This window comes from Nyctibius grandis, chromosome 8 (genome assembly GCF_013368605.1).
Source record: "Nyctibius grandis isolate bNycGra1 chromosome 8, bNycGra1.pri, whole genome shotgun sequence".
NCBI lineage: Eukaryota > Metazoa > Chordata > Aves > Nyctibiiformes > Nyctibiidae > Nyctibius > Nyctibius grandis.
In genome coordinates this window covers 43,204,098-43,225,666 of record NC_090665.1, presented here as the reverse complement: position 1 = coordinate 43,225,666, position 21,569 = coordinate 43,204,098, and the positions used below count along the sequence as shown (strand labels likewise).

Below are 21,569 nucleotides of genomic sequence, written 5' to 3'. Positions count from 1 at the left end.
TGACGGGTTCTTATAGTAAATAGAGGAAAAAAGTAAACTAGCCTATGACACACAGAACTGCAGGTACAGAATTACGGCTCTCTGAGAGACGCCTGCCCTTCTGCTCGTCTGGACGCCTGCACAAATGCAGTTATGGCTCGGTCATCTTTCCGTATCTCTCAAGGGCTACTCCAAACGTATTTCAACCAATAAGCTGGTCAAAACAATGTAAACGTTACTTTTTAATGTCTACAGAATAACCACAAATGGCGTTACGATGAGGTCAGAATGGAGGTCTTGATTGTTGTTTCTTACGTGTCCATCTACAAACAGTACAAGGTTGGAGTTTCACTTTTTATTTACGCCCCAGTGATCTTTGCACCCGTTTGAGCATTTAGAGTACACGACTGTAAGTCTTTAAACATGAGCATTTTTCTAAACAGTAACAGAAGTGTAGTAGCTGCAAAGATAGCATAGCCATGTTGTAGTATAGAAGCTGCCCTGATCCTCTGTTTGTTGACAATGCATAGAAGATTTAGAATTATGGAACAACTGTCCCTCCCTCCTCCCCACCCTCCCCCAATAGTGTTAACAAAAGCTTAATTTTCCAGTTTTAAAGTGCAAATGATTCAGATACAACTGCTGCTGGAACAGGTCTGAACAGAAAATGAAGTCCTCTTATGAGATGTTCTCCAGAATATAAAAGATGAGCTCCATTATGACGGGCCCCTCACTCAACTGACATGCCCCTCCATGAATCACTGGAACTAAGGCACTGTCCAGGTCATTCATGTATTGAGAGGGCAGTGGCTGTCCATTACTCCCAGCTTGATAACCGACCTAAAAAATACAAAGTGAGAGTGGGTTTTACAGTGAGTAGGACACCAGGCTGTGATTCAGCGAGCAGTAAGGGGAGTGCTGTGTGGGAGGATGAGCTGTGCAAGGTGCTGTGGTCTCTGCACGGGGAAGTCTGGCACTTAAACAGGATCTAGCAGGCACTAAAGCAGTTTTTCCATTCTTCTCTATGTTCCCAGTGGCTGCCTAGACAAAAGTAGCTCTTTTTTCCTCCTGCTTTGTCAAAGCAGATCGTTCAGGTCAGCAGCAACCGCACCCTGCATGACCAGCTTACAGCACGCAGTATTTAAAAGCTGGTTGATACTAAGAACACGTCCGCTCCAAGGCAAGGCTGGCTGTCTTCCCAGGAGACCCTTATCTCTGCTTGTCACTTTTGCTGTAGAGCACTCGTGAGGGGACCTTGCATCTGTTTCTCTGCCTCAGAGGCAGGGTGATAAGAACAGCCATGCTTGTGAAGAATGATGTGTGCTCACCCAAGAATACACTTAGTACACTCCTGTCTCTAACTTCTGATGAAAAGGCCAATTTAGTCTCCTCTGGGCATGTGGCAGGGCTGTTCACAGGTCTCTGACTACAGAGCAGGTGCTGCTACTGGCATAGAGGGGTCGAGGCTGGTGGTAATTCGGGCCAGGCACCAGCTTCCCAGTTCTAACAGACGGCCCAAAACACCAAACAGCCAAGCCACTAGACTGGCAGGTGATAGTGGTACTTCTTTAACCAAGAGACTGGTTGAAGTGTTGTGTTTCCTTTTTGGGGAACGAACAAGGGAATGACCCCCCACACTTAAACCAGAACTATTCAAGACTTACTTGATCTGAGTCAAGTGTAACACGCAGCCCTAGCTTAGTCATTCCATCTTCTTTCAACAATTTAAGATGAGGACACAGAGCTAAACAGAAAGCCTTCGCCACGTTTTCAGTCAATCTGCTGTGATCGGCTGGGTCACTCAGACCATTATGTTGCTCATCATTTTCCAGGAAAAACACCTGAAGGAAAGAGTTAACACAAGACGTAACACTTGGCTTTTCTAGAAAATAAGGTCACTGAGATGCCATTTAAACTTTTTACAAATGAAGACTTAAAGAAGAGCTGCTCAGGGAAGACCAGCAAAAGACCCTGAAGACAAGCTGCCTTAGGGGGGGGAAGATAACTTCAAAAGAAAGATTTAAATAGTCGTGTCCTCAAAAACCTTTCAGTTCTGGTCAAAAGCTTCGTTATGGAAATTCACTATGTATTGCACATAGCTTTCAATAAAAAACTGCTTTTAAATAGATGTTAATTTCAGAAAATTCACATCTTTAGTAGAAGCCATTCCAGCCCGAAGATTTGTACTATTGTTGTCACTGAAATGGTCTCTGTTGAGCCCAGCTGACCTGGGGAAAAACGGACACTAAGGTGGCAAGCTGCTGAGTGAGTAATGTGGTTCCTCCTGGGCAGGTTAAGTGAAACACTTCAAGAAATCTTTTAACATCAGCAGTTCTGTGCTGGCAGAGTCACAGCTAGCGTCAGCAATGCAAGGAGTTTCTTAATAGAGCAGATGCTGCAAGTAGTATGCCACAGCACCTTCATTTTAACTTGCAACATTGAAAAAAAAATAATTATTAAGATGTGGCTCTGTTTAAAAAGGTAGGTTTTAACATAAATGCAGAGGAAAGGAACTGTTCCATTGAGTAACACAAGCAAGTGTTTTTCTGGTTGCCCCCATGTTCAACAACCACATGCAAGGAGAGGTGGCCAGTGCAGAGCAGGCTGTAGAGGCTGTGACAGCCTGAGCTGCACATCACTGATGGGGTATTTTATTCTGCACGAGGCCATACTGGCAGCAAAGGTAATACAGGTTTGTTCTGAAGAATTTGCTGCTTTAATTTTTGGTGACCAGGGAGAACAGGTCCAAAGACTAGGCAGTAGTTGCAATCCCAAAATGCCAAGTGTGGGTTTATGTGCAGCTCCATTTGACTGACTTACCTCTGTCCACCGAATGACCTTTCCGTTTGCCTTGTACTCTGAGCCGTGAAATATCTTCACGCTTGTTATAGACTCCATGGATTTGCCATCGATGGGGCTTACAACACTGAAAAAGGGAGGGAAAAGGGTAAGTCCCAACTTAGCAGAAGACGTGAGCTGACCAGAGACCACTGCAAAAGAGACCTACAGCGGGAGCAAAGGGCGGCTCCTCTGCTGCACCTGACGACTCCAGCTGCCTCGCTGCAGGTTTTCGGAGTGTTCTGCAGTGTGAACTGCTGCTACACAGCCACTTACCACATCAGCTTAATGGGGCAGACACCAAAATTAGCCTCAGAAGGGAACTCCCCAAAGGCTGCTCTCGGGTGCCAGAAGTTGGATGCAACTGCTAATTGTGATGATGGCGCTGGGCCTGGAGCTTGACAGTGAGCAGCCTTTCTGGATCGGGCTTCTGTGGGGCTGAGCAGGAGGGAAGGGCCGAGAGGCAAGGAGCTCCCTGCTGTCCCCTGCAGCTCCCACCCCTGATACCTGGCCCAGGCAATACGCACAAACCAGCTGCAGGGAGGACCTTCATGCAGGTTTTCAACAGAGCTTTGCACCAGAGCCTGGATCTCATAAGGTGCTAACACAGCACTGAGGCATTTCATACAGAGTTGATTTTTATTCATTTGTAACCTCAGTGTAGGCCAGCAATACCTGAAACACTACTTACACAGCCCAGAATTTAATTACAGAACTTAAGACCGACCTGGAGAGCCTGAAACTACAGGAATATCCTTCTTTCTAGATGCTGAGCCCTTAAATATTGTATCTGTCACCACAGCACTTCACTGCCGTAAGTACTTCAGCTGCCATATACACCTTTCTTTTGGCTTAACTATCCAGAGTCCAAACACACTGTTGATGTTCAGCAGTTCTACTTTCAGCACCACTTAATGCAAGCTAAGCACCAAGAGAGCAGTGACCACAGTGTGCAGGGTTCAGCACTGCGTGTTGGGTGACAGATTAGTGGTTTCCAATAACTGGATATTAGCAATGGCAAGAAATCCATAGCATTGACAGCTTCCTAAATTGATGCCCCAAAGCTCTGTATCTCAATTCCATTTTCATTAAATTTAATTGCATCTTATCACTCAAAATAGAGGCACAGACTTGTAATTCCTATTGAGTTGAAGACTTGTGAGCCTTATAAGATCAATTAAAATTTTTAACAAATACAGTCAAACAGTCACCATTCAATGCCAAGCCATCACTCCTCTACTTACCCCTTACTAAAGTTTTTATCATCTTCTACCCACTGAATATGAACATGTTCCTGAGGATCTTCAGCATCTACTTTGCCACAAGTGATGGTGAAGTCTTTCATCTCTCTCAAGGCCTGCCTCAAAGAGTCCATGTTCTCAGCGGTTATCTGGACCATTACTCCATCTAGGGAACCAAGAAATCCTCGTAAGCCAAGATAAGCCACACTGAACAGAGCCTATAGAAAAAAGAAATAAATATCCTTCCTCTTTTTGCAACAGAAAGGTTAAACATCTATTTTAAGAGTCACAGGCAGCAACACTATGTAAGACCATTTCTGAGCTCTAAGGTTCCTAAAACGTAGCACTGATGAGCCTTGACTAGGGCAAACGCAAGGATAACGTGAAGTCCAGCTACCATGTAAAGTTGGCTACAGCAATGGCCAAGTTAGTTTGCCTCAGAACTTGACACCTGCTTTAGGCAACCCTCAGAAATGCCATGTGGCCCCCTGCCATTTAGCTGTCACCCCAGTGGGCACTGGAAGCAGCACTCCAGTGGTGACAGAGTTTTTGGGAAGTTAATGCTTGCCCGACAGTGGCAAAAGATACAGAATTTGGATTGGATCAGTCTAAATTACTGCAGAAATAACTTGGGAATGATACGTTTCCCCCAAGTACAGCCTCCTTGCCTGAATCCACCTCTACCTCTGTCTTGCACTAAACTGCCGATTTGGACACAGAAAATGGTGTAACACCCTACTTACACTGCCTGACAGTCAGATGGCTGCTCTTCAGCCCTGGCTGACCACTCACCCATGGACTGCACCTCACACAGCTGCACGCTCTCAAGTTGGAGCAGCTTAAGGAGTTCCTGCTCCTCAGTGGAGCTGTGCTACCTGACTGCACGCACGGGCTTCTTGTATACCTCGCTCACAAACCATAAGGAACACACTTAAACCACTACTGTCTGCCCTGTCACACCTGCAGTGAGGTTAGGCTACGATGGTCTGTAGCCCAGCTAACAAGCAGTAACGGCTTTCAATGCAGCGTGCACAGTCAGCATTTATTTCTGTGCTATGACAACTGGTAAAAGAAGAACAAACCAAATCAGAGAGGTACCAGCTCAACAACTGTGACTTGTCATGTTCTCATCTGCCCACATACAAGCACGTAAACAATGCATGTTCACAATCCTGCATAGTGCAGAGCTGGCTGGGAACAGAGTAGGTTTAGCAGGGCTTCCGCTCCTGGTCAGCGCAGTACACATTCCGTATTTCTTAGGCTCACTATTTCCTCATTCAGCCCAAACCAGTACACTGCTCACAAGCCCGGTATTTCATATCTTACCCTCATTTTCTCCTCATTCCTCCTCATTAAAAGAAACAGGGTTTTTTTTGGCTAAAAAGTAGGATAAAGCTGAAGCAGCAGCATGATTCAAACACCCAAGACATAACAGCAGAGCCCTGATAACTCCAGAGCTGAGCCGTGTTGAGGAGGGCAGTGTGTTTTAAGCAAGCAGTTCTGTTCTTACCTTCCACTATGCTGGATTTGGCAAGGTAGCCTGAAGAGGATTTTAAAGCTCCGCTGAACACGAAGAAGCTGGCACCAGTCACTGCAACAACAATGACGAGAGTGATGTAGTGAGGGTTTTGTCAAAACAATGCCTTACTCGAGAATGGGGTATCACAGCTCTATCATCCAGAGAGGTGATTAATCTAAATCGGGACAAATGCTGCTTAGAATTAGGGTGGCTTTAATGCACATCACGGGCTTGGATATGGAAGGGCAAATCACCCAGTTAGTTTCTAAACTGAACAACAGTTTTTGTCAACCTTAATGAATGCTCATATTTCATCACTCTCCCTCTCCCCATACACACCTCTAAGTTTCAGGACTAATAATTTAGGGTAACCAAGTACGTAATTAACTTCTAAATGTTCCCATACAGCTGGCAAAGACTATGAGTGAGCTGTTTATGGATCAACCTGTAACACCAACCCACTGGCAAGGCCACAGCTCAAAGCTACCTGATTTAAAGTAAAATCATCTTAAATGACCACTAAGCATCATGAAATTCCTCCTGGAAATCCCTCCTCTTGTCCCATATGTAAAATGAACAGAAGTCAGATGAGACCATCAGTCCTGAGTGACAGCCCATGCCAGTACGCTCACTGGAGTGACTGGGGATACTTGCAAAACATAAAACTTGGCCTCTGTCTTCCTTGCTCTCATTTGGAAATAGTATAAATGTATTTGCCAGAAATTTTCCCCAAACCCACAACATTTAAATTCTCAGCACACTGCTGCTGCAGCCTTTCAGCCTACTCCAGAAAAATAAAGCCTGGAAATTAGATGGTCTAATTGAGGTGAACACAAAGAGTTTCTTAAAGATGCATTATTACATAGTGGTGGTTATTCCTATTTACCTTTCTCTCATACTAAACCTAATCTTCCTCCTTTCACATAGTTTAGGTCAAGCGCAGGCAACCACAGCCTCACCTGTAGTCTCCAATAATGCCAAAGACAGCTCTCATTATTAATGCAGAGGTGTTGCCTAAGCCAGTCAGGAGCACTGCAAGTCCTGAGCTGTGTTGTGCAAGCAGTGTTACCTTATTTTCAAGGGAGCAAGCTGTTACGTGCTTTATTTTATGTCTGCTTGATCTATGAAGTTGCTAGAACAGTTCTCAGCCAAATTCAGAACAGCACCACTGACCTCGAGCAGCGTGATGTGAACTGTACACAGGGTGCAAACTGCACAGTGTGCCCCCTGACAGCTGAGAGCATGGATTCTGCGAGGGGAATAAAACACCAAGGGGGTAAAGGGCAGGTAGAGCAACGTGTGACCATTCCTTGTGTTGCACGTCTAACTCACACAGCTGCCCGTTCAATAGGCCAGCAGTCAGAATTATTTTCTCTGGACGTCTCACAGAAACTCAGTGAATGCAGAAAAACCCAGTTCTGACCGATTCACAAAGCCACATGCTGGAACAGCAACATAAACAGCAAAGTCACGCAGAGCACGGGGAGGGACCGGCCTCCTCGTGAACCCCCGTTCTCACCCTTCCTCGGCTGGTTATGGATGCTGATGGCCTGTGTCTGGTAATTCCCGTCGTCATTCTGAACGCACACCAGATGCGAGTCTGCTTTCTCATTGAAGCACGCTCCCCCTGCTAGAACGTGCTCGTTGGATTTGTTCATGGCTTTCATCATCTGCAAACACAAAAGGTTTACCATTTCTGCCCTGTTCATCAAGCACTACCATAAATAGGTGCTTCCTGGAACAGTTTAATTGGACAGAGCAAGATTCTCAACAGCACTCGTATCCTCATGTCACATTTTAACACTCAGAACCATAAACTGCTTTTGGAAAGAGAGTTCAGGTCTTGTATCAACTAGATGGTTTAAAGTGCCACCTTTTATGTCATTGGGAAAAATGGTATAAGGGACAGCTGAGCTATAGGTTGCAAAAGCTATTGGCTCTAGCTGTTTTAAAAAAATAAAGCCACAGGAACAAAAAAAAACACCAAAAAACCAAAAACATTAGAAAACCATTGGGAGGAAATATCTGGCTTGCTTACACGATGACAGTTGCTTATGACATAAATCATAAATGCTGCCTCCACAGTTCAGTGCTAGACTGGCACTCGGACTTGTGCCATTTAATCCTGGTTCTGCCATGACCAGACACCAAAGCTTTAGTGTCTTCACCTGCATGACTGGGTGAAATTGGGATCCATGTTCCCATTTTGAAGACTTTTAACAAAGATCTGAATCACAGACATCCAGAAATAATTTTAATGCTCTGCAAAGGAGACCTCCAAAAAGCATCTGTGATGTATCTGCACTTCAGTTTTGCTGATTATCATCTAACATAACACCTAGTTACATGCCTTGACAAAATATTCTTGTAAATTATACAGATTCTTTCCTTTTCTCCTCTCTTCCTCTTCATGGAGGCTAAGACTATGAGATTTTCGATCCAAAAAGAAAACTGAGGGAGTAATCTACCTCTGAAATTTGTTTCAAAACCACAAATTATATGTTTGCTTAAAAAAAAAAAACAAAAAAAAAGGCTAATTAAATTACACACACACACCCCCACACACATCCCCCTCCAGTGAACACCAGGATGAGAAGGAAAATGCTGAATTATGTGACATCTCTTAACAGCATTCATCCTCCCATCCTCTGCTCCCTGTAGCTGATGAGCATTCACGCTACACACGGTGCATTTGTCTCTCTAACATAAACCTTCATTATGGTGTCAGGAACATTACCTGCTGCTCACTATTGACAAATGTGCACAGGTGTAATGTTCGGGGAGGAAACTTAATTAAGATTTTGCATCAGACAACAGTGTATTTCATTATCTAGTTTATCATGTCATGCTCCAGAAACAAGATTCTAGCTCAGGAGCAGCCATCTTTGTGGAGCCCAGTAGTTGCCGTTAGCGTAACGAGAAACAACTGGACATGGCACCTGTACTTTGTAACAAGGCAACTGATTAAAAAATGACAGTCACCTGTGCTGAGAGACTAAACAGGCAACTAAATATCACCAGAAGTTGTAGAAAATTTAAATAATTTTGAACATAAAAATATGTATTTAATAATAAAACTATACATTAATATTTAATTTGTTAATCACAGTCTGAATTTTCCACATTTAATCTGTCCATGAGATTCAAAACATGTTTTTCACTTTCTAGATAGTCTGAGTGACACTCTTTTCTAATTAAATACCTCTTTACATGAGAAAAATGTAAAGGTCTTGTGGTTTAACTCATCTTAATTCAAACTATACTCAGATGAAAAATCTCTATAATTCCATCTTTCAGCTGGATTGCAAGCAATGATGTTACATGAATAACACTTTCTCCATTTAAAAAGCTGCATCCTTGCTTTACACTGGAAGGAGAACCCAAGCACGACGCAGAGGTTTTGCTAAGCTGTGTAACAGGGATTTCCTCACGGTCCAGCTTCGTGCCATGTCAGATGCAGAACTGAAGCTGACACACGTGCAAAGGCAGGCACAGCTACACTCACTGAACTGCACCTTGTGTGCTGATCCGTCTTTAATTCATGCAAACTTTACTGACCTTTTCCATTCTCTCACAACTGCATCCAGAATTAACACACCTTTTAACAGACCCTTTATCTTCTTGCTTCATCAGTTTCATCTTTTTCAAACTTCACATAAGAATACTTTTTCCTTTTTTTTCAATTTATTTCTTTATTCTCACTGTTATTGTACTCAAATGCTTCTTGCAAGGAAATTCTCTCTTGAGATAAAGCTGGGTTCTGCTCTGGTATTACAAGAACTTCTACAAATACCATTTTGCCCAGGAACTTTGCTCTCACCACAAATGCTGATTGGTTTCAAAATACCAAGTTATGCCCTTCTCTTCAGACAGACCACAAAATCAATCAATCAATCAATCAATCAATCACCTTCTCCACTGCTCTTTTTCATTACTGTTCAAATATCTTGTCACTTGGCTTTCTCAACAGCACTAAATCCTGAAGACACTGATTGATTTTCTCACACTAGAAATCAAGTATAAAATTTAGATGCTGAGAAATATTTTACATCCAACAAATACTAATGAATGCTGCAAGTGTGCACATGCAACATCAAAGATGAGAACAGCTAATACACTTTTTCCTCCTAGTTTACCTCAAGTGTAAAGTTTGTCAACTTATTTCCTCAAATCAAACCAGTATTTCTATTCTTTACAATTACATTTTATGTAAACAGTTAAAAAATTGAAGTAAAATAGTTTAAGAGTTTAATTAATACTAAATTGAATTGCATTTTTCCTGTAGAGCCTCACTCACTCTCAAAACGTGTGTGCATCATGCATTTATCATCTGCTTTTGAGGGAGTTTTCCCTAGTGGTAGTGAAGAAAATAAAATTCCTTTAGATCCCAGGTCCTCCAACCCCCAAGAAACTGTACACAAATGTATTTCTTATAAGTGTTACCTCATTGTATCTGTTGCTAGGAATTTTGATGCTGGTTTTTCTGACTTCCATATCAACCACTAAACCTTGGACCACAGGCAGCGTGTACTGGTAATTTCTGAAGTCCTGGTAATTAAAACAAGTTTTTAAAAGTTAGGCATGATGATCATCATTAACACTGTAGGTTTCATAACTATCCTAGTGACTACCAGTTAGCCCATTAAAATAATTGTAATCAGTGACTGAAAAGCAGGAAGGGAGGGAGGGAGACATCACAGCTTGCAACCTACATAATTGAAGTACACAAATGAAAAAACATCATCATGGCTGTTAGTATTTCACTGATTTCCTTACATCAAAATTAATATTCTCCAGCCTTGAATGTCATCCCTGTATGTAAGAAAATTTGCTCTCTGTGTTCTGTTACATTACTGTATAGAGTTATTAGTTTTTCTAGCAGTGAAATTAAGTCATGCATCAAACAGAATTTTCTATATTGAAAATATTAGCAAAGTATGAAGAGCTAGGAACTTCTCTTCAGTTGAAGCTCTGGTGACTGCACTCTGTGATGATGCAGCACTTCTGGGGAAGGCATCTGAGCAACTACTGTGCTTGTTTCAGGATCCAAACATTCTCAGGTGGCCAGGGTTTGGATGTTGATTTGGGTCCCTTTTTACAAGTCACTGTGTTGTCAAAAGCTAACATCCAGTATCAGTAACAGCAGGTAAATTCACCCAAACGCCCACTATTGCCTCTTGTCATCTTCTAAGCATGCCAGCTACTACGTGCAACAGGAGTACAGTTCACCCCACATTGATGCATTCACACAGATGGAATGTGCAAACTCAGTCTCAGCACTTACTGCAAGAAGGTTCATAATCGTGTGTCCAGTCTCTCCAAACAAAGGCTTACGAAATCGGACACTAAAAAGTGGGCATGGATAAACTAGGATAAAATAAAACAGAAAAGATCAGATTCAAATTTGCATACGGAGATTCTGCAAAACCAGCCTCAAACACAATCTCCTCAGTTGAATACTGTAAGCAGCAGCAAAAGAAGAGATTGGAAAGAAGACCAGATTTTAAAAAGCAAAAGGGAAGAAGGGTTTAACACAATAACACACCTTACATGTGAGTCAGGGCTCCTTGCCCACCATGCTAGAACAGTAAGAATTACGTGGGATGTTTACAAGTGCCACACTGCAAGACTGAAACCGAGCGATCTAGACACTGATTGCAAAAATGACCTTTCTAAAGGCTTTTCTCAGGCTACTTCTTGGAAATGGCTTCTCCCTTTTTTATGACCAGCCTGCCTCTCTCCACTATAGCATCATAAGCCTTTCACTTCTGTAGCTGACATATGTGACATTCAAGCGATAATAGCGAGATTATCTCATTTTCTGTTTTCATAATTTCATAAGAATATGGCCAATTCTCTACAGGAGTATGTCAAAAACAATTAAAATTACATTTATGGTATGTCAGCAATGCAAAATTCCTGCATTCCTCGGCTGACTTAAGCATACTTGTAAAATATCCATGATGCAATTCTAAGTGTAGCGTGTGGATCTGGCTACATTTCATTATGTTGCGGCAGAAGCCATAACAGCGCTTGAAACATGACTCATGCAGTAACATGTAATGCCAAGGTTTTCTAAACGCATGTTTGAAGGAAGGCTCCTAAACTATCCTCAGCAAACACTCACCCTGATTTCCCAAAATGCCGCACATCTTCACAGTACCCACTGTAGTCAGAAAGGGCTGCAAATGCTCAGCAGCTTTGAATAACATCATCAGGATTTCCTGATAGAAATAAGCTCCAGCTTCTGCACCCTGATGATCTGGAAAGCATTACGGCCCCTGCACACACACCACATGGCTGACCAACTCATGGACAGTGCCCTGAGGCACCAAGTGCTGAATTTCCCGTGTCTGCCACCCTGGCTGCATACAGCAGCTCAGCTACATCCCAGATGCACTGAATTCCCTGTGCTCGAGATGTACAGTTGATCTGCAGATGCTCAGCAGATGTCTTCTGGACATCTAGCAACCTGGAGTGACTCCTGCATCTGATCTGCTGTGCATTCAGCAGCACCGGAGAAATGGCCAAAATCTGACAATTGCACCAGAAAAGAGGATGTATCCAAGGAAACCTGGGACACAAATGCAGCCCCTTCAGAGAAGGGACTGAGGAAGTGATCTGCAGTCACAGCTGTCACAGAACAAGTGAATATGCCTGAATCCAAACCCCAGCTCTAGAATTGATTCAAACCCCACCTTCCCAGCATGTTCAGAGCAGGTACTTCTGTCTGTGAATATCAAAACATTTGTTTCTGTGCTCAAAAACAGATGTCACATCCAAAATATAAGCATCTTTGTTTTTCTAAATGTTGACAGGAATAAATACACTACTTAAAAAACTCATGATACACACAAAAACTCACACACCTTTAACACTGATGTTTCTTCAGACAAGTTTAACCTACAGTCCTTATCCTCAGAAAGCAAATTTTGAAGCGTCACGAGTTACATTTACAAATCCCTACAAAGCATATTCTAAAACTTATTTCATTAAAAAGTTTTGAAAAAAAATTAACAACAGACCATCTTCATACTAATTCAGATTTACGAGATGTGTTCATTAAAACAGCAAATGAGCAAGACAGCAAAATTTTGGCCCATTGTGGTGGCCAGACTTCCAGTAATCTCTTCGCTCCAGTGATGGCAAATGTTTTTTGAAAAAGATTTTAACCTAACTTTATGCTAATTTCATGCTAATTGCTAAGACTTTGTTCAGCTGAAACACCCTCTCCAGCCTATTTGTTACTAGTTGCAACAGAATTTTTACAACAAACTGCCACAACAGTTGCCCCTGCACACATATTGTTATTCTCTGGAAAATGAGTGTGGTTTTAAAAACCTAAAAGCAAATGATCTTTCATTTCGGCACAGAAAGAGCTCAACGTCTCAAAGGCTCTCCCTTGTCCTAACTACACCAGCTAAATCAGACTTGTTCTGCACGTAACTCTATTTCAGGTCACTAAGTGAACTACAAACAGCTGCTCAGAACTAGGTTTGTCTCCACAAAAATCTCCGATAACCAGTCCAGTTGTAAAAAGGCCATAGGTCCTATCACCACCTCCTGCTGTGCTGTTAGTGGGATGCAATGTGGGTATGAAATACAATTGTCACTTGCCTGTTTAAGCTTCTGTCGCTTTGAGGTAACAATTTAGGGCTGGGTGTGTGTGCTCTAAACCAGAATATATTCTCCTGCACAAATAACTGCAGCTAAAAGAATGCGTGTTACTTACGTCTGTATTCAGCTCCAAGTCTCAACATCAGCCGAATGGGGAACACTTTAGCCCAGGGAGTCTCCCACTTCTGAATGAGGATGCCAAACAAGTACGGTGGGGTTGGGAGCACCAGGTCTTGCAGGGACTGATACGTAGCTGCAATGTACAAGAACCCTCCATGTTCTTTGCTTCCAAGGAAGCTCTGGCTGAAAAAGGAGTGTCCCAGGTTGCCCACAACGTTACCTACGAACAAAAATGCTCATTACTTCACTGGATTGAGAGCTACATCAAGAATTTAAAGAGTTTTTCAGAAGGGAAAAAAAATTCCATATTAAACTCACTTTGCTTCCTGAAGCATTAATGTCTATTAATTACACAAGAAACAATGATTTGCTGCACATGGGGGCTTAGGTTACCTCCTGTGCACAAGTCCGTAATCTGTTATGGAGTAACTGTAGGAAGTCAGTTCTGTAGGAACACGCACACACGTACATACACATGCCTGCGAGTGTTACCAGCACGGTACGCACAACCACAGACCTACCACCTCTCCTGGGCGAGCAGGGAGGGCGGACCAGCCTCAACTATTTCTGTGATCTGCCTGTTTCATGGAGATCTGCCTGTTTCAAGCAGCAGAGGCAGTGTAATGGAGGGGATGATGCATCCCAGGGATAGCCAGGGAAGAGGAAGGAGAGGTCAGGCCAGCATGGCTGCGAAGGCAGCGGTACCTGCAACCTCCCCTGAGCACTACAAAAGCACCCAAAGAAAGCCTGTTTTCAGTGTCTTCCAGACATTCAAGGGCTTTCCACTGCAGAAGCTGCTGTTGACTGAACTAAACTTTTAGACACAGCTGCGATTGAAGGAGAGATGTGTGCCTGGTCAAACGATTAATGCCCACTGGCTGTCCTTTCATTTAGGCAAACCACTTGGGTGCCTGCTCAGACACATACTGAAGATCTGGGTCTTTTTAAGAATTACACAAAAGAGTGTTTATTTAATTAGTATACTTAATGTAAAACGCAACTGAGACAGACACAGGGGAGAAACATCACTCATTTTTACTCACATTTTTATTCTTTGATGCTCTTAATTTCCAAAAATGTTTACACTGGAATGGCTGAATGAATCTGAATGTTGATTAGATTATTATAGCATCTACCGCAGCATTTAACATTGAAGCAAAGAACCATGGTGTGATTCCTTTTATCAAATTACAACAACAACATGCAAATAATGTACAGAACAGCTGATCACAATTCTCCATAGGAAGATGTGAATATTAATAGCGCTATTTGCTCTCAAAGAAGAACAGAAGTAATTTCAGAGAGCACGGTGTGGTTGATCATACCACTCATGAGGAATCACACGGGTTTGAGGCACTCATGCAGGCCTCCTGGGCTTCTGCAGTCAGCCCAGGCTTTCCCACCCGCAGACAGAGAGACTGCTAAGTAGGAGCGTCTGCTCTTTCTCCACCACCTCATAATGGAGTGTTTGTATTTGAACTCAAGGCAGTGATGTGCATGTCTCCAACGTGCACATCAATGGGACGGTAACTGGAGGGTTTCTCCCTTTCACACACTGGAGACACACACAGACACACAAACACTAGGTTTAAGTAAGTAAAAACATAGGTCGCAGAAGTGCAACTTTGACATCCTCAGTAATACAAGTACGATCTTCAAGTTAAGCCTCGATCTTCAAAACAGCCTAAAATTCATACACATGCATTTACAAATGCAAGAAAGATAAATACAGTAGGTACAGTTTTGGCCAGCAAAGGAAAGGTTAACCAATGAGTCCTTTCAATTCTGTCCTTTACACTGAACCTCTATGAAGGTCCCAAGACAGAGCAACTCTCCATGAAGCCAGCGCCAGCATGAGAACAATACAGATACTCCTGCCCGCACTCTGGAGATGTGGCCATGCTACTTTGCATCCTTCTATACCACACTGGCACAATCACCACTGAGTATTGCTTCCTTCACATGACCTTGGGACCTCCAGCTTTAAATATAGCTACTGGCAGGTCTGTAAACAAAAGGTTCCATTTATACTCTGACTAACAAGTAAGTTCAGGGGTTTCTTTGCCATTCAAATTTGTGCGCACCTCAGTGGAATTTTTTTTTTCTCCTGTACCCACAAGGTGCTGCACAAACTAAGCTCTGAAGTTCTCTGTTAAAAGGCAACAGACTTTGGCACCCAGGCACCCCATGGCAGGGTGTGGCTCCTTCATAGCTTGCCGCTATCCTGCGAAGCTGATTTGTAATTTTACAGATACACACAAGACAGAGCTGACACCGCCAACCCAGACCCAATTCCAGAACTCCTACAGTGGCTACAATTTCTGTAATGCTCAGCTGAGCATATTTGATGAAAAGTAGCTACTGGTCAAACTGAAGGACTAACGTGATTAATAGAGCCACATCAAATGTTGTCAGCTGCTGAAAATCATTGATCTTGCCCATGTGCAAATGCCTTTCTCTGTCAGCCTGTGCTGTGACACTATTGCCTGCTCAGTGAAGACACTGCTAATGCACCAACTCAGGCATCTTGCTAGCGAGTGCAAATCAAGGTATCAACTGTGGTTCATGAAAAAGATTTTCACTGATCCAAAATAGCTGCTGGCACCTTTCTATCTCAGCTCCACTTGTTTGCTTTTGCAGTTCCCACCTACCCTCACTAATCTCCTCTTCTTCATTTATATTTCCTTTTTCCCTTCCCATCTGTTCTTACCCAAACAGAAGCTCCAGGCCTGATAGTAAAATTACTTGGTGAGGTTCTCTGTTCCAACAACATGACCATAATAATCCTTTCTAACCTTAAAATGTACAAAGTGTATGAACTGCTAAACTGAGCTGAATTCTGCACCCCTTTCTGCAGTATTTTCTGTGTCAGAGGCTAGGCAAAGTGAAGCCGTACAACACTGTATGGTTCTGAGATGTGCGGTCCTGCCCACTGGGATGACAAAGCAATCAGGCATTTCCACTTGTGACTGATGCCAAGTGCTGCAGCAGAAAGGGACGACTACTTATTTTTTCCGTTTCAGGAGATGCGAGCTTCAAGGCTCACACGCTTGGGATGCCTTAACAAGAATTTTTTCAGCCAACAGAAACATGAAAAAAACCCTCACAGTGGAATCTACAACTCAGCTGTTCAGGACTTTGCTACCATAAGCCACAGCATTATAAATTACTCCTTTTAACACGAGCAGCTCACACAGTGCAAGCTACAATAGGTTACCACTATTAAGAGGACAAACAATTGGAATTACGTAGCTGTGCTGCAATTCATTATTTGTAAGAGTGTGCAAGAGCTTGCTATGTGGAGAGCATGGGAAGAATCAACCGTTTTCCTACACCTCTAGTGCTCTTTTCTACCAGCAAAGCCAAGTCAAAAAGCCACTTTGGGCTTGTCCCACAAACATTTCTGCACTGACCAGGGGTTGTCAGCCTTTCCTGCCACGCCTTTGAAGGTGCTTCCAAGTCAGGGCCCCACTAATAAGTTGCTATTACCAGCTTGAGATGGTCAAACCCAACCTACTGCTCCATTACACATTTTAACCATAGAACTGTGTTTCAAAAGCTTGTAGAGAAAGTGTAGCTGTCAGAAAAACCTTCAAAAAAGCTATCCTTCTCAAAAGCATGTAATTTAATTTACAAAACATCACAACTTCCTGTCTAAAGAGGTAATCTCAGAGTGAACAGAAAGGTGCCTTTGCTTATATTAAGTTCCAGCACCTGACATCGGACAACTGCCATTATTTAGGAAGTGCCTTAAGTGTGCACGATGCATCTAAAGCAGCTCTGCAGGAGGTCAGTACTTACTCTCTTCTCAATTACGCTGGGTTACCCTTGACTTTAAATCCTAAGCAGCTCTAGAAAGTCCTTTAAAAAACCATGCTTTTATCCACCAATGACTTTCTCTTCAGTCATGATCCATGCTGTTTTGAATTCTTCACTTAGGTATCTTCCTCTGATGAACAATGTACTTTGCCTATCAGCTTGGCAATCCCTTCTGGACTCAAAAAAAAATAGTTTATGCCAGGGAAGGTAAAGAAAAAAAGATTCCTGCATTTGTTTGTTGCCCTCAATATGTGGTGAAGCCAGTTAGGTACTTTTACCAAAACCAGTGAGGTTCAATTCCTAAAGTACACTTCATATCTTTTGGTTAATCCCAGGTCAAAAAGCGGGTATTAGCATCCAGTCTCAGGGAAGGCATACACGTGTGGCTTGGGGAAGTTAGCTGCATCTGTCCGGCCTCATTCCACTGTCGTCACTAACAACCAAGAACTGCCAAGTACCAAACACCATGCCAGCATCCTGAAAACGCAGGCATCCCAGTTCTGTAGCAAGAGATGCAAAGCAATATTCACCTGGGAACAATCTTGCCAGATGGATTTTCTTTAAGAGCAAATGAGCACATACTCTTTGGAAAAGCAATACAAACCCAGTCATTACCACACCAGGAGCCACAGAGACACAGAAGAGACAAGACCGTGAATGTAACTTGATGGCACAACACATCTGTAGCAGGTGCCAACATAGAGAAAAAAACATATGAAACTCAACATTCAAAGTTCTGACCATACTGAGCATTTTTTTATTGAAACACATCAGCAAGTAATTTGGAAAGAACTTATTGTCAAGGGACATAACGCTTCACTTAACTATCACTGTGAGTAGCAGTTACCAGCATCCAGAACTTCCTCAGACTAGTCTGTGGCAGTCTTCCAAACAATCACTCTCACACCTTACACGATGTTTGATTTTGTATCCATCTCTCCACATTACAGTTGCAGGGGTGTATTATTCACTCAGTTAACCTGTTCTCTGTTCAGGTTCTTCTTTAGACATCTACTCTATATTAGATACCACCTTATTTAATTAAAACCAGGCTGGGTAAAAAATACAAAAATGTGAGTGGGATAGATCCCCCCTCACCCAGAATATCCCCAAAATCAGGGTGATCACAAAGCCATCTCAAGCAGTTGCCAGATTTGCATTTTCACTACAAAACTAACAGTAGCATTTATTGTATTCCACCAAAGAGTTGATGCACTAGGGCATATCTGGCAGCTCTGTATTAACACATCCAACTGCTTCAAAGTACCCACTCAGACGGACAGAAGTTCTCATTTTTCCATTCACTGGACCTCCTGCCAGGCTTACAGCCAACAGACAAGGATAATCATGGGATTACTACTACAACAGTACAACTACTACAACCACAACAGAAATCATTAGCTTTCAATTTCAAAACAAAAAAAGCAACACAGCAGGGAGCTTGATGACAGAGGGGCCAGAGGAAAAATAAAGTGATGGAAACGGAACAGCAATTAATACTTGCTTTAATTAACAACTTTACAATTTATTATAGCTCACATGCATACAACCTACAGTGAAAAATGCCATTTTTCCTTCAAAATCTCTCATCTGTTTTACAGTTATAAAGTCCTAACACCAGATCATAGCTTGACCATGCACAAAAGGGGAATGCTGTATTTTTCAGCTGAAAACAAAAACAACAAGAAACCCAAAATCACTCCAAAACAAAATCAACATCACTAAAAGTAATTCTTGTTTCCATTCCAATAAAAAAATACTATGATGTGTCTTTGTATTTTATAGCTTTTTAAGAAAACATTTACTAAAGGAGATAAATAAAAACAGCCACAGAATTTATTCAGTTTCCTCATGGCAAAATAAATTTAAACCAATATATTATATAATGAAAAACGAAACCGTGAGGCAGGGTTTTAAATAGTCTCTAACTTCTAATGGGAATTCTCATTTAGTCTAAATGTCTATCATCTCATCGCCAGGAGAGGTGCAGTACCTCTGAAATGAACTACTTTGGAAGCATGGCTCCACCTACAACAGCATGCGAAGTGCTAACCACTTCCAAGGGATTACAGCCACCAAACTGAAACCCCTACAGCATCACAGCCTGTCTCTGGCTGAATAATGTTTAAAACAGCCAGAGCTGCAAATATGCTAATATATACTTCTCCCTCCCAAACACGCACGACTTGCAAAGAAAAAAGGATGGATATTGAGCGAGTGCATTACAAAATGCTATGGGAATTTATCAAGGTGCTGTGTTCTACACAGACTTCAGTGCGGTTTGGTATTGTATAGTAACTCAAGGTGTCTGTCTACTTTACTACATGTCTGAAATACAACCCAGAGCAAATCCTACCAAAAGAACGTTACACAGTGGAATTCTTAAACAGTGAAATTTGGTTTCTGATTAAGAATTGTACAATAGTAAGCCGCTCTTTCCACCGGTGCAATTGTAGGATATCAAATTACTACCACTAAAGCGCTACAAAAAGAATTCCAAATACATTATGTAGGAGTTATAAATTATGTATTTCTGTAGTGTAATTATACAGAACTTCATTGCAATATACGCACCAAGCTGGATTTATATCTGATAGATTTATACACACACATACGCACGCACGCAATGTTTCGTATCTATCTCCCTCTGAATAACATCATAATTAGAAGATAAAGCATTGCAAATGAAGTGAGGTTTGGAGAGGTTATTTGTTTCCAGTGTACACAAAATCTACTATGGTATGTGATAATAGTACATTCTGAACCTGGCAACCTTTCTGGACAAGCTGACCTTTTCTGCATTAAGACATTTTTGGAAACAAAGATCTTTTTCATTATTTTATTAAAATGTTGGATTCAGTCACCCCAAAGGCAATGCAAATGATATGTAGAACCCTTCGTAAATGTATTTTCAGTATACGACTTTAATGTGATCCAATTTCACCTCTGGAAAACTAGCTTTATTTTCTAATCAGTGGAACCAAATACTTACATTTTTCCTTATGAAATAATTTTTGAATACTAAGGTCCAACAATAGCAAAAAGTGGAAGCCCATTTCCTTAGCAAGTGTAAAATGTGTAAAGGTTTACATAATACAACCTTGCAATTGAGATACTAAAATTCAAAATTCAGGGATAATTTCTGCAATGCCCTACAATTCATTCCAGGCACACATATACATATATATTTGTATTACTTTATAATATAAATAGTATCTCCATAATGTGGCAATAGACACACTGTGGGAATCAAATTTCTACTCAAAACTACCTGGTTTGGGGATATTTAACATACTATCCACAAGGATTCTCAAAATGTTCTTTCTGTATCTTTAAAAAAGCTACCCTGACTTCAAGCTGAAACAAAGAATTATTAGAAGCAATGTCATTAGTGTACCCGTGAGCCCCGCTGAGGATCCTACTACACTTACTGCTAAATGAAGTACAGCACTAATTTCAGATATGTGAGCCGTATTCAAATTCTTACGCCAGCACCTAGCAGAAGCAGCCAGAGCAGACAGTCAGCAATGGCTGCTGAACACAAAGCTGTCACAGGCAGCGTTCTCCTGCTCCATTGCTGAAATAGTCTATGCATGGCCTTTATAGCCCAAACTTCTTTGTTCCGCTGGCACGCGGAGGAAGGCTGGAAGAATTTTGGAGCAGCTCCCCAGGCTACCAGCACCTCATTAATACTTTTAGTTAGTGAGATGAATATAACACTGGATACTAATAATAACCAATAACAACTCAGCCCCCTATCAGCTTTGATCCTTATTCTCTTTTTATGTTCTTTTATACAAAAATAGCCATTTGCTAAAATGACAAAAATGTGCATATCTGACCCAGCATGATCATCTATCCAAACCATTTTTAACAGAGAGCATTCCTACCTGCTAAGGCATCCCGGTAAAGTTGCACAAAATGGTTAAAGATATCCTTAGGCAAACATTTCTCATCAGGCAAACACTGCAAGAGAATGACTATCTCTGACTGCCCCACTGCATGCATGCCTTTTGTAGTGAAACACCAGCACTTCCTGTTCACATCTGCAGAGAGGAAAACATGTGTCAGAACAGAAGATCACAATTCCATAAAATATGCCTAAATTTCACTACAGGAAGATAGCTCTTTCAAGAATCAGTTTTACAGCATGTTTGTGATATCTGTCACACTGACAAACTAGGTTCTAAATCTTGTTACCTTGCAAGCAAGAGCATCCAAAACAAAAGCAGCTCAGTAATTCCCATCTTACAGCTAAGGAAGAGCCAGAGTTCTTGGGATTAATACCACAGAGCAAACTTACAGCAAGTCAGATCTTGGGATTAACACCACAGAGCAGACTTACAGCAGTTTCTGTACCCAAATTAAAGGACAGGATTTAAATGGGAATGAAGGAACCTGGGAAAAGGCCAGGCTGCTGGCTGTGCGTATCATGA

General features: G+C 42.0%; 1 protein-coding gene across 5 annotated transcripts in view; it reads right to left on the bottom strand.

Annotated features, from left to right (window-relative positions):
* Positions 1–319: 319 nt before the first annotated feature.
* Positions 320–21,569, bottom strand: part of ZFYVE9 (zinc finger FYVE-type containing 9) — a 61,290-nt gene continuing 40,040 nt past the window's right edge. For 4 of the 5 annotated variants that reach the window (XM_068407164.1, XM_068407163.1, XM_068407166.1 and 1 more), the window contains 10 exons: positions 21,024–21,179; positions 13,310–13,534; positions 10,862–10,944; positions 10,021–10,125; positions 7,097–7,247; positions 5,569–5,649; positions 4,062–4,224; positions 2,800–2,905; positions 1,644–1,820; positions 320–819 (listed from right to left, as the gene is read on the bottom strand). In XM_068407164.1, the coding sequence (XP_068263265.1) occupies positions 658–819; positions 1,644–1,820; positions 2,800–2,905; positions 4,062–4,224; positions 5,569–5,649; positions 7,097–7,247; positions 10,021–10,125; positions 10,862–10,944; positions 13,310–13,534; positions 21,024–21,179 (1,409 nt within the window). In that variant the 3' untranslated portion in view covers positions 320–657. The remainder of the gene's footprint in view (positions 820–1,643; positions 1,821–2,799; positions 2,906–4,061; positions 4,225–5,568; positions 5,650–7,096; positions 7,248–10,020; positions 10,126–10,861; positions 10,945–13,309; positions 13,535–21,023; positions 21,180–21,569) is intronic. The other variant, XM_068407169.1, reaches the window with a different exon arrangement.